The sequence below is a fragment of the Solanum tuberosum genome, unplaced genomic scaffold (genome assembly GCF_000226075.1).
Source record: "Solanum tuberosum cultivar DM 1-3 516 R44 unplaced genomic scaffold, SolTub_3.0 scf00101, whole genome shotgun sequence".
NCBI lineage: Eukaryota > Viridiplantae > Streptophyta > Magnoliopsida > Solanales > Solanaceae > Solanum > Solanum tuberosum.
In genome coordinates, this window is record NW_006239029.1 from 1,441,069 (window position 1) to 1,452,489 (window position 11,421).

The 11,421-nt window shown below is 35.3% G+C and overlaps 2 protein-coding genes across 2 annotated transcripts in view; one reads left to right on the forward strand and one right to left on the reverse strand.

Annotated features, from left to right (window-relative positions):
* The first annotated feature begins 1,517 nt into the window (after positions 1 to 1,517).
* LOC102599272 (peptidyl-prolyl cis-trans isomerase CYP71) lies at positions 1,518 to 10,047 on the forward strand. Its single transcript, XM_006349044.2, has 13 exons — positions 1,518 to 1,838; positions 3,217 to 3,302; positions 3,379 to 3,467; positions 3,570 to 3,809; positions 3,948 to 4,069; positions 4,570 to 4,645; positions 4,837 to 4,944; positions 5,060 to 5,236; positions 5,378 to 5,595; positions 6,068 to 6,200; positions 7,760 to 7,983; positions 9,037 to 9,190; positions 9,442 to 10,047. The coding sequence occupies exons 1-13, from the start codon at positions 1,684 to 1,686 to the stop codon at positions 9,523 to 9,525; spliced, it is 1,866 nt and encodes a 621-aa protein (XP_006349106.1). The 5' UTR covers positions 1,518 to 1,683; the 3' UTR covers positions 9,526 to 10,047.
* A 312-nt stretch (positions 10,048 to 10,359) lies between these two features.
* LOC102599598 (60S acidic ribosomal protein P2-2) overlaps positions 10,360 to 11,421 on the reverse strand; it is a 2,687-nt gene continuing 1,625 nt past the window's right edge. Inside the window, exons 3-4 of the mRNA XM_006349045.2 lie at positions 10,698 to 10,933; positions 10,360 to 10,595 (exon numbers count right to left, since the gene is read on the reverse strand). Of these exons, the coding sequence (XP_006349107.1) occupies positions 10,569 to 10,595; positions 10,698 to 10,933 (263 nt within the window). The 3' untranslated portion in view covers positions 10,360 to 10,568. The remainder of the gene's footprint in view (positions 10,596 to 10,697; positions 10,934 to 11,421) is intronic.

The window sequence follows — 11,421 nt, forward strand, 5'->3', positions numbered from 1 at the left end:
AACGTGAAATAAAAAAAAAAAAAACTGAAAATCTGTAATATGTACAATTCTAAATAAAACCATAAACGGTGATATTGAAAACAAATCAAAAGAAATCTAAATAACTAATCGTTATTACCTTTACCAAATTCAAATTTTCTTGAATTAATCTCTAGATTTTGTTTACCAACCGATTAATCTCTTGAATTAATCCACCAATTTTGTTGAAGAATCGAGCTTTGAATACCTTGTGTTTCAATGTGAGCAAAGAACTTGAAGAAAGAGAATCTAAGAACGTGAAATTGGGGGAAAACAAAAACTTTAATTGCAAAACGTGAAAGGTGGGAAACGTCTAAGATGTGGGAAGATATTAATGGATAGTTTTGTATTTGTTTTTTATTTTTAATTTGTTATTGGTTAGAATTTGATCCAATTATGGTCTCTTTTGATTAATAAAAGGAAATATAAATAATAAAATGTGAATACAAATTATTTTTGAAAATATTGACATTCTGAAATTTTAAATAAATATTTAAAGTATTATTATTTTGACTAAATATATTAGGTATTATGACTAGATAACGAATTTTCCTAAATATTAATAGTCCAAGGGAAGGAATATTGGGATCGAAAGTTCAGTCTTGAAAAAGATCAAAGTGGTGCACATGTTAGGTATTATGACTATATAGCTAATTTTCCCATTAAATTTTAACATTTTTAGTCTATCGGTTTAAAAATATTTGATCAAATTATTATAATATTTTGTAATCATCGTCAATATATATTTTGGGGTCATTTGGTTGTTGATTAGAGTTATACATATATTAGTGATACAAGAAGGTAATTATACATGTATTAGTTATATCTTCGTTTACTCTCTCTATATATTTATATAGAGAGAGAGATTCTTGTAACTTATATATGTATCGATTATGGAGAATTGTAAATTAGTAACCAAACATCACACTTAGGGGCCATTTATATTAATTATGCATGAATTAATTATTTCACATGCTATCCTACATAAAATTTACATGTAAAAGTGCTTAGTGAGTTTTAATTGACTAATCAAATGTATACAATTTATGAAATGCATGTCCAGTAATGTGGTATTTTGATTAGTTGTTAATATTATTATTCTAAAATTTGTGAAACAATTAAGAAATAGACGATAGGCGACACACAATATTGAAGTTGATAGATGAAATGAAATATACATCCATTGTTTATGTTATGACATATAATGGAATGGAATGAGAGCTCAAAATGCTTATTGGAGAGTCTATTGAAAATAACTTTAGCTTTACACATCGTCTTCTCTAAACACCTCTCATGGGATCAACCTTTGAAAATCATGTTTGGCTATAAAATTTGAAAAACACTAGAAAGTTATTTTCACTTCAATTTACTCATAAAAATTCAAAAATAGCTCAAATTTATATTCATAACCAAATACGACTTTTATTTTCGATATAATTTTTTTACACTTAAAAGAATTTTAAAAACTTACATACTCACAATTTTCATAGCCAAACGGTTCGGAGCCTCGGGTTCCGAGTCAAATCGACGGGGAGTGACTTATTTCTGCTAACATTATAAGCTCAGCACTTTTCAAAAACTAAAAAAACTTTCCTTCTCTCAGAAAGCAAATTTCTGCAGCAAATCGGAAGTGAGATTGGAAATCCGGCGGCGGTGACGGGAGAGATGGAGGAAGCAGATCAGAATGAGAACGGAAATCCGGCGGCGGCGGTGGAGGAAACCGAAACGGTTATTGGACCGGGTCCAGCTCCTCGTGCTCGTGCTAAACGTCCTCTTCAATTTGAGCAAGCTTATCTCGATTCACTTCCTTCAGCTAACTTGTAAGTAGTACTACTACATCTATGGATATGTTTAACTTCACAATGTTTGCTTTTAAGGGGCTTTTAGGGTTTATTATATTTTATGAGAATAGTGCTAATACTACGGGTAAGAGAGATGAGGATAGAGATTGGAATGAAAGAAAATCATACTAAAGCTAGGCTATAAATGAGGAAATGAATGAAAAAATAAGGAAAAAGTGGATTCACAAGCAATCCAAGGCATATTATACGTTGAACCTCAAATGAAATCACAAAAGATTAAATGTAAAACTGTAGAAGTTCACGAAATTAACAAAGGAATATGACAACTATACTTTGAAATTTGACAAGCAAGATTTGAAACCAAAATCATAATGTCACCAACCTAGTCCATTACGTGACCTAGTCCTTTACTAGTGTTGATGTGTCACTTAGCTCAAGTATGGTGGAGAGCTTTAGCGGAATGGTTGTGGTGTCTGGCAACACAAAGGAAAGACTAGAGAGAAGCTTGGAAAGTGAACGAAATACCCCTTTTATTGATTATCAAAGATATATGCATTAAATGGTTCACAAGATACTAGACCAAGGGTTTTGATGTGTCGTATGTTAGTTTGTATAAATGGCTGCTCATGCCTACTAAGGTGTGGTCTTCAGTCTCCTACTATTTATAGGCTCCTAAGGAAGGGTTTGGAACCTTCAAAGTTGGTAGAAACCACACTAAATTTGGTGGGCTTTGGGCTACCTAATGTACCCTAGGGCAAATCCTTCTAGGTATTTCTAGAATCCTCCTCAAATTGCTAGCTTTCTTCGGCTGTCCTTTGGTTTCCTTTGCTTGTTCTTTATCGATCCCCTTTGATATTTTAAGGTTCTTGAGTCTTCTAGGATCCATCGGAACTTTTGCCATCTTTGGGAACATTCTTAAAACTTCCGTCAGACAATGTAGTGTGCTTAGTGGTCTTGGCATGCTTTTAACTTCACTTTATCATGCTCTATTGTGCTTCTTCCAATTTATTAGGCACATTTCCATGTTGAGACATCTCCTAATATGTTCCATGTCACTCTTGCACATATCTGCCTGACCCGATTGTCGGTCGTAACTCGTAACCACAAGTCACACGACCATCGTTCAACATGTATTGTGTATGCTCCAGGCCTCTTTTTTGTTGTCTTGCTCTGTTTAGGCACCTCGTGGCATGCACAGACAGTCGATGCTTTTGGCTGGGTGTGACAATAAACCATATTAATTAAAAAGAGATGAATTATCATAACCGTTAAAAATAAGGATGAATTATCATAATGACTCAACTTTTTCTTTGAATTGGATAATGACGCCTCAACTTTAAAAGGTTGTACATGGTCATGTTGGAAATATTACTAAACCATGTATTATTCGATGCAGGTATGAAAAAAGTTACATGCACCGAGACGTGGTTACTCATGTTGCTGTTTCAGCAGCAGATTTTTTCATTAGTGGGAGTACTGATGGTAAGAGTCTAAGAGAGGACATAATAATTCTTGATGTTTGCTTAAATCATCAAATTCTCTCTTCTTTATTGTCCAGGTCACCTGAAATTTTGGAAGAAAAAGCCTATTGGTATCGAGTTTGCAAAACATTTTAGATCTCATCTTGGACCAATTGAAGGCCTTGCAGTAAGTAGCCAAAGGCTCACTGGAAGCAGTATTCTCTATTCCGGTTTATTATCAGCATGCTTGAACAGAGCAATCCTCAACTTAACCTAAATTTCTTTGCAGGTTAGCATTGATGGTATGCTTTGCTGTACAATCTCAAGTGATAAGTCTCTGAAAATATATGACGTAGTGAATTATGACATGATGTCCATGATTCGTCTTCCATTCATACCTGGATGTGTTGAATGGGTATATAAACAAGGGGCTGTCAAGGCTAAACTTGCCGTTAGTGATCGTAACTCCTCATTGGTGCATATATACGATGCAAGAGCTGGTACAAATGATCCTATAATATCTAAAGAGGTATTCTCATTGACTTGACTCAATACTAAGGTTGATATGTCGTTTGTGCAGTTCATTGGTCTTCTTTGTTATGTTAATATGAAGTTTCTACCAGCAGTCACAAGAATCAAATTGCTAACTTAGTTTCCTTGTAATCAGGTACAGTTGTGCCCCATCAAAGTCATGAAATACAATCATGTCTTTGATACTGTGATATCAGCAGATGACAAAGGGATCATTGAGTACTGGAGTCCTGCCACACTTCAGTTCCCAGAGAATGTGTATGTGTTCAAGTTTTAAAAGCAATTTTCCTTGTATCTGGTCCCTTGGTGGAGACAATAATCATTGATTTCAGGGAGCTCAAACCCCAATCTGAGTTTTAGAAAGATCCATTTGAATATTGGTATTACATCTCTGTGTATGGAATCCAAGAAATTTGTGTTTCCCTTTTCTCTATTACCTTTTTTTGTTTTGGGGATGGGTTTTTTTTGGGGTTGGCGAAGAGTATCAATTTTGAATTCTGAAATATAGCCTTGTCAAAAAAGGCAGTATATGGCATTTATTATTAGACCGTCTGCGTTGTTGTTTTAGTGTGTATTCACTTCCATAGAGTAGTACTAAATCTACCGCTTATGGTTTTTCTTATACTATCTAAGAAGATAAGCATAGATTATTTAATTTATAGGTCCACTCACTTTCTTTGCTATATTCAAGAGTTTGTCTCTTGCTCCTAATTGTAATAGTCACCTCTCATGCTTTTCTTCTTATGTTCTGCCTGCAGGGTGAATTTTAGATTGAAGAGTGATACTGATCTCTTTGAAATTGTGAAATGCAAAACTGCTGTTTCTTCTATAGAGGTATTACAGGAAAACCTTTGCTGGAAATTATGTGTACTTAGACCCTGTTACTTAACAACAATAACTACTACTCTTTGACTATGTACATGAGTACATGTCAAGTTAGCTATAAGCAGTTTCAAATTTCTTATTCTTACCAATTCGTAGACAGAGTCTTCAAAAACTTTTTATCCTTTTCTCTTTGTTTCCAGGTAAGCCCTGATGGTAAACAGTTCTCGGTAACTTCACCAGATCGCAGGATTCGTATATTTTGGTTCAAGACAGGTAAACTAAGACGTGTGTATGATGAATCTCTTGAGGTAAGAGATTACTCCTTTAAATAATCTATTAACTTATTTATGTACAGATGTGGTTCTTGTCTTCTTCTGTTCCTTTTTAACTTTGGGTGATAATCGAAAAATTTCCATCTTTTAGGTGGCACAAGATCTCCAGAGGAGTGATGTTCCTTTATACCGACTTGAAGCAATTGACTTTGGACGAAGAATGGCTGTGGAAAAAGAAATTGAGAAAACAGAATATGTACCACAACCTAATGCTGTTTTTGATGAAAGTTCCAACTTCATTATATATGCAACTCTCCTAGGAATTAAAGTAAGAAAATGTCCAATTATACTGTCAAGATGCATTTATATTTTCTGTTCCTTGTACTTGTGCCTTACTGGAGTTATTATAAGTTTCATGCTACTTCGATGTTCATTTTCTTATTTTGGGTTAATTTTTTCTCATTGTCAGGTTATAAATCTACACACCAACAAGGTATCTCGTATCCTGGGGAAGGTGGAGAGCAATGATAGATTTTTGAGAATTGCTTTGTATCAAGGTGATAGAAGTAGTAAAAAAGTAAGAAAAATCCCTGCTGCGGCAGCAAATGCAAATGAAAGCAAGGAGCCCTTGATAGATCCCACTCTACTTTGCTGTGCTTTCAAGAAACATAGAATCTATTTGTTCAGGTATCGTATATGCTATATAGTACAGAGAATGAAAAGAAGGCTATCTTGAACTTTGTTGCTTTTCAATCCATTGGTCAATGATGAACTTGGACCTTCTCCACTGCACTGACCTGTTCAGTCTAGAGCTTAGTGGTATGGTAAAGGAAACATGGTGACAGCTTTATCTAAACTAGTCAAACTAGGATGTGTGTATGATGAAAAATGAATTGTTCTGATAGATGCTTAAATATCGATTTTTCTACTAGAATTAAGCTTTAAAGTTGTATGATAACTATCTTGAGCCGTGAAAAAGTTGGAAAGTTCAGTTAGCTGCTGCGCTCTTCGAAATTGGGTGATTTAAATTGATGTTCCATACTTCTATGAAGTATCAGCCCTCACCCTCTTGTTATCTCTTCTGTTGAGTAAAACCACATTTTCTTGTTTAAATTTCAAATTTATGCTTATTAACAGCTCATATTTTATTCTATAACAGTCAGAGAGAACCTGAGGAACCTGATGATCCTACCAAGGGAAGAGATGTCTTCAATGAAAAGCCACCTCCTGATGAACTTTTGGCTGTATCTGACATTGGGAAGTCCGTTACTACATCCCTTCCAGATAATGTGGTAAGTTGTGGTTTTACTTGGCATATATCAAATAAATAGAAAATTTCAGATAGGTTCCGCTTTGGATTAGCTTAAAGAGAATAGTACGAATTTACTACACTCATACTAAGTTCATTTGATTAAAAATTGAAAATTTTGTCTCCCACTTGGATCATAAGAACCAAAACATATGTACTTTGTCAAACACATTTTCGTTTTGATTATGCTCCTCTCTTTGCCTCTTTTAGGCAAAAGATTTTTTGTCAACAAAATAAGTGTTTTTAAAATCGTTAATAATTTAGAAAGAAAATTAATATTTTACGTCAAATTTAGAAGTATTTTTAATAGAGAATTAATCAAAGACATATAGATGTAGGAGAAAGAATGGAGTCCCTACTCCTTATAATTAAAGCTAATTTCGTGGACTTATTTTTATCAAAAAAGTCTATAACTTGTCAGTGATGTGACTAAAGAATAAGGACAATGAAGTACTCCCTCCGTCCCTTTTTAGTTGTCCACTTTAGAAATGGCACACAGATTAAGGCAACAATGATTAGCACAGTGAAGTTACAATTTTACCCTTATGACAACTTTTCATTTCAAAATTACAACCACTTCTTTGAATTCAAGTGAAATAAATTGGAGGGAAATAAGGGTATAATAGGAAAAAATTTGTTGTCTTTTCTTGATTTGTCAAAATGGACAAGTAAATAGGGACATCTAAAAAAGGAAATATGGACAAGTAAAAAGGGACGGAGGGAGTAGCTTTTAAGTCAAATAAAAAGTCAAAAAATAAAAAGTAAGGGGAGGCCTACTTTTGGTTTTTAACTTATTTTTAACCTTGCCAAACACTTCGTAACTTATTTTAAGTCATTTTTTGACTTATTTTAAGTTATTTTTATATTTGCCTAACACTTCCAGAAGTCAAAAACTGTCTTAAAAGTAGGTTTGACCAACTTTTAAGCCAATCCAAACACACTCTTGAACTGGATATCCTTGTCCATGAGTTTGTGGGAGCGGAACTGTATGTGAGCGACAATGATTGGTATCGACTGGGGAAAGGTTTTAAGTAAAGATTAAATTTTGTGTTCCGTATAAACCAAGTCAGTGAATCCTGAATAAAGGACTTACCTTCTTCTACTTCTGTTTTCTGATTCCTGATCAATTAATGAATGAGATAACAGGATAGCATGCTATAAAACCGCTACCTTGAGAATGGTCTTCATAAGCTGGAACGAGATGGGCAAACCTATTTTGCGCTCTTAGGCAACCTTTCTTAACTGAAGAATGACAGTTTTTTTCTGCATTATTGTGGTATTCATAAAAGATTATAGTTCTTCCTATGTTGCTCGGACTCTACAAAAATGTTGCCACACCCGTGACAGATCCTCCAAAAATCCACTACTTTTGGAGGATCCAACATGCACCTGGTAGGATTTTTTAAGAGTCCGAGCAACGTATGTTCTTCCATTAACACTTTGCGTAGAGCGGTAGAGGCCCTTCCTTTTTATGTATTTGTACTAATCCTGAGAAATGGACAGAAATTTGCTGATTCATTTCTTTCTTTTGCTCTGACCTAGATCATGCATACCAGTATGGGTGACATTCATATGAAGCTATACCCTGAAGAGTGTCCAAAAACAGTGGAGAACTTTACAACACACTGCAGGAATGGATACTATGATAATTTGATATTTCATCGGGTCATCAGAGGCTTTATGGTTCAGACAGGAGATCCATTAGGAGATGGCACGGGTGGCCAATCTATTTGGGGAAGGGAGTTTGAAGATGAGTTCCATAAAAGGTATGTTAATGTATTGTTTTGCATATATGCATAAAAGCATAATTGTACATGCTTAACTTATTTCCTCTACTCCCTCCTTCCTAGATATGTGTCATGTGAAGGGCCGTTGTTTTACTGATGCTGCTTATGTAGCTTTTTGGAATAATGAACATGATGGTAGGCTGTGGGAACCGGAAGTCTAGGCTCATAATAAAAGATTGTTCCATTTGAGTGTAAAATGTGTTTTAGATTTAATTGACCTCTTTTTTCTTTGAACATCAGCCCATTTTTACGTGTCTGCAGCAGTAAAAGTGAATAAACAACCCCAGTCAAATGGTAAGACAAATTAAGTATTCAATCCATGGAGTAAATGGATCCATAGTAATAGTACAATGTAATTTTTTATCCGTGTTCTTAAGGTTGCTGCAGCTTTTGCAGCACCTAATATGCAATAGAAGATTGCCAATGCATAGTTTAGAAATAAGAGTTAACGACTGGCCAAAAATGAAATCTCTTTTGCTTGCCTTCCTTTACTCGTCTTTAATATGCTGATGACCATGATTTTGTCAGTGTTTGAATTTTTAAATTCAGTTGCAAATTATAATATTGTTAATTCTTCCTGGCAACAGCTGTGTAGCTTTCATGAATTTAACTAGATGACCCAACGATTTCCTCCCTACCAATGAAAAGGATCTTTTGCAGTTCTATGCTTTTGATATTAACATACAATTCTAATGCTTATGATTATGAAAGTGACTGATTGAATCTAATCAGAAGCTTGTGCTCCATTCATGGAGCCACAAGTACACTTCTGGAGCACATCATAATATTTAGCATGTGCTGTAGTCTTCTTCCTTGCTTGACTCTGGAGATTCATTTTGCTTGCTTTGTAGACTCCGAGAAGATTTTTCTAGGGTCTAGGGAGTGGATAGCTTAGTCATTGCGTGAAATAACAGCTGACACAGCCTCATGACATCTAATTTTAACTTGATTTTCTCCCTATAGCTGATAGACACGTTTTCTAGTTTATGGTCTGAGTAAAGTTCATCTAAACGATTATATTGGTCTGTGCAGTCTGCGACATGATAGACCCTTCACTTTCTCTATGGCTAATGCTGGGCCAAACACCAATGGCTCTCAATTCTTCATAACAACTGTTGCCACTCCATGGTTGGACAATAAGCACACAGTTTTTGGCAGAGTGGTGAAAGGAATGGATGTTGTACAGGTATTAACTTATAAAGTTTCCCCCTCCTGTCTCTGCTATGGATTGATTACTGAATGAATAGACCACTCAGAGCTTTGTCCTGTTCAGCAGAATATCTAGTTATTTTATTTTACCAGAAAGGAAGAAAGTTGGTGAATATGCTGTTGTTCAAATCGAAATGATAATTGCTGCAGTATCTTTCATGTGATATTTAATGTATGGTTACTTCTTGGGACCTAATTAACAATTCCTTTTCTTTTGGATTATGACAGTCCTTAGAGAAAGTGAAGACAGACAAAGGTGACAAGCCATACCAGGATGTAAAAATATTGAATGTGACTGTTCCAAAGTCTTAAACGGGTTCTTGTTGTGACTATGCTCCATTATTGAATGATTTGCATCTACTTATTCCGGAGAATTGGAAGGATTACTACGACTTATTTTGGAAAGTATTGCAATCCTCGTTGGACCCTGATCTGATCTCAAAACCCACTATACAACATAGTGCCTCAGTTTTCAGAAACATTTTGTGCCTCGGGGAAATAGAACTCGACTCTCCACTCAAGTTGAAAGGATATTAGCGACTGGGAGTTGTTGGTTAGTCTGGTATTAGCTCATTGTCAGGGAGTGTACAATTAGTGTTTTCCACTCCAGATTCATTAGTGGGACAGAGCGGAACTAGCTTATTATCAATGTTCTTGTTGTGGTTGTGGACAGTAATTTATGGAGTTTGAGACCTAGTGTTGCATTGCCATACCAATAAAGATAGCATCAATTGTAATGTACTGTTTTCGCATAGTCTCGTCTAAAACTACAATTGTAGATCTTTTTGACTACTTTTCAAGTCCTAGTTTTATATATTTGAATTGTAGCTGCAATGTTTAAAATTTCTCTTTCCTTAATTATTGTACAAGATCCTACTATGTATTCAAATTATCCCTTCTGTCTGTTTTTGTAAGTTTTCACTGTGTACATAACTTTTTGTGATCACAAGCTTTTCGAAAATGACTTATCTACTCAAGGTAGGGGTAAGACCCAGCTTATGGATCATTACAGGTTACACAGGTATTCTGTTAGTTGTAGATGACTTTTTCCAATTGGAATAGATTTCCAAGTTAATAGCGGATCATTACTGTAAGCGTTGAAACTGCCCAAGTCATATTATAAATTGAGAATTGCAGGTTTTGATGAGTTGAAACTGGCAACAAATACATCAACAAAAAAGAAGCAAATCAAATCCAACAATACTAGTAATTTCCAATTTACTCAAGATGTTTACCAAGCAAATTATAGGTTCATTAACTAAACTAGAAGCGAAATCAGTAAATTGACAAAAAGATTCCCAGAATAAACTCAAAGGGAACAGGGCCTTCCATACAGAAACCAGTAAAACATTCCTCTAATCGAAGAGACTGAAGCCCATGTCCTGCAATATTGAAAACCAGACAACCATGTTAGTAAAAACACAAGAAACATTATCCACAGCAGAAAAAAGCCAAGGCCTCCGAAATTAAACGGAGAATCTTACGTCATCAGATTCCTCTTTCTCTTCCACCTTCTTTTCCACTTTCTTCTCCTCAGCAGCTGGTGCTGCAGCACCACCACCACCACCACCACCAGATACAGCTACTGCAACTCCACCACCACCACCAGCAGGTACTGAAGCCAACTTCTCCCTGCCAGCAGCAATCAGCTCAGTGATGTCCTTGCCCTTGACTTGGGACAAGAGGAGTTCAATCCTATCATCATCAGCTTCAGCTCCAACTGCAGCACACATTAAAAAAAGTTGAGAATGCAAAACTAAATAAAGTATACAGTAGTATACAAAATAAAGTGGCATTGATCATGATGCTTATTATCCATGAAATACAAACCAACGACAGGGTTATCCTATTCTATGTAAGGAAAGTAAGCATAATAGAGTAATCCAGTCTCACATGGATACATTAGGAAGGTATTATATGACATAGTCCATCAGAAACGGCCTATCTACCCTCCCAAGGTAAGATTGTGTACACACCACTCTCCCGAATTCTACAGGATGTGTTGTTAATATTGTTGTTGATTCTCCAATTCTTAAACAGAGAACATAACAAAAAATTAACAGTACATCAAATATAGAAAAGCCAGGTCTCTCAGTATCAAACAAACTAAATCTACTCTAAAGTTTAACAGATAGGTGCTTCATAGCTGTTTAGCAATAACTTAATAAAATGTCATGTCTCTTCAATCCCCCCCCCCCCCAAAAAAAC

Excerpts from the sequence above, each read along its gene's own strand:
- LOC102599272 (XM_006349044.2), top strand. The coding sequence starts at position 1,684 with ATGGAGGAAGCAGATCAGAATGAGAACGGAAATCCGGCGGCGGCGGTG. Across the intron at positions 4,070-4,569 it reads CTTCAGTTCCCAGAGAATGT|GGTGAATTTTAGATTGAAGA; the intron begins GTATGTGTTCAA and ends TTCTGCCTGCAG. Across the intron at positions 5,596-6,067 it reads CATAGAATCTATTTGTTCAG|TCAGAGAGAACCTGAGGAAC; the intron begins GTATCGTATATG and ends ATTCTATAACAG.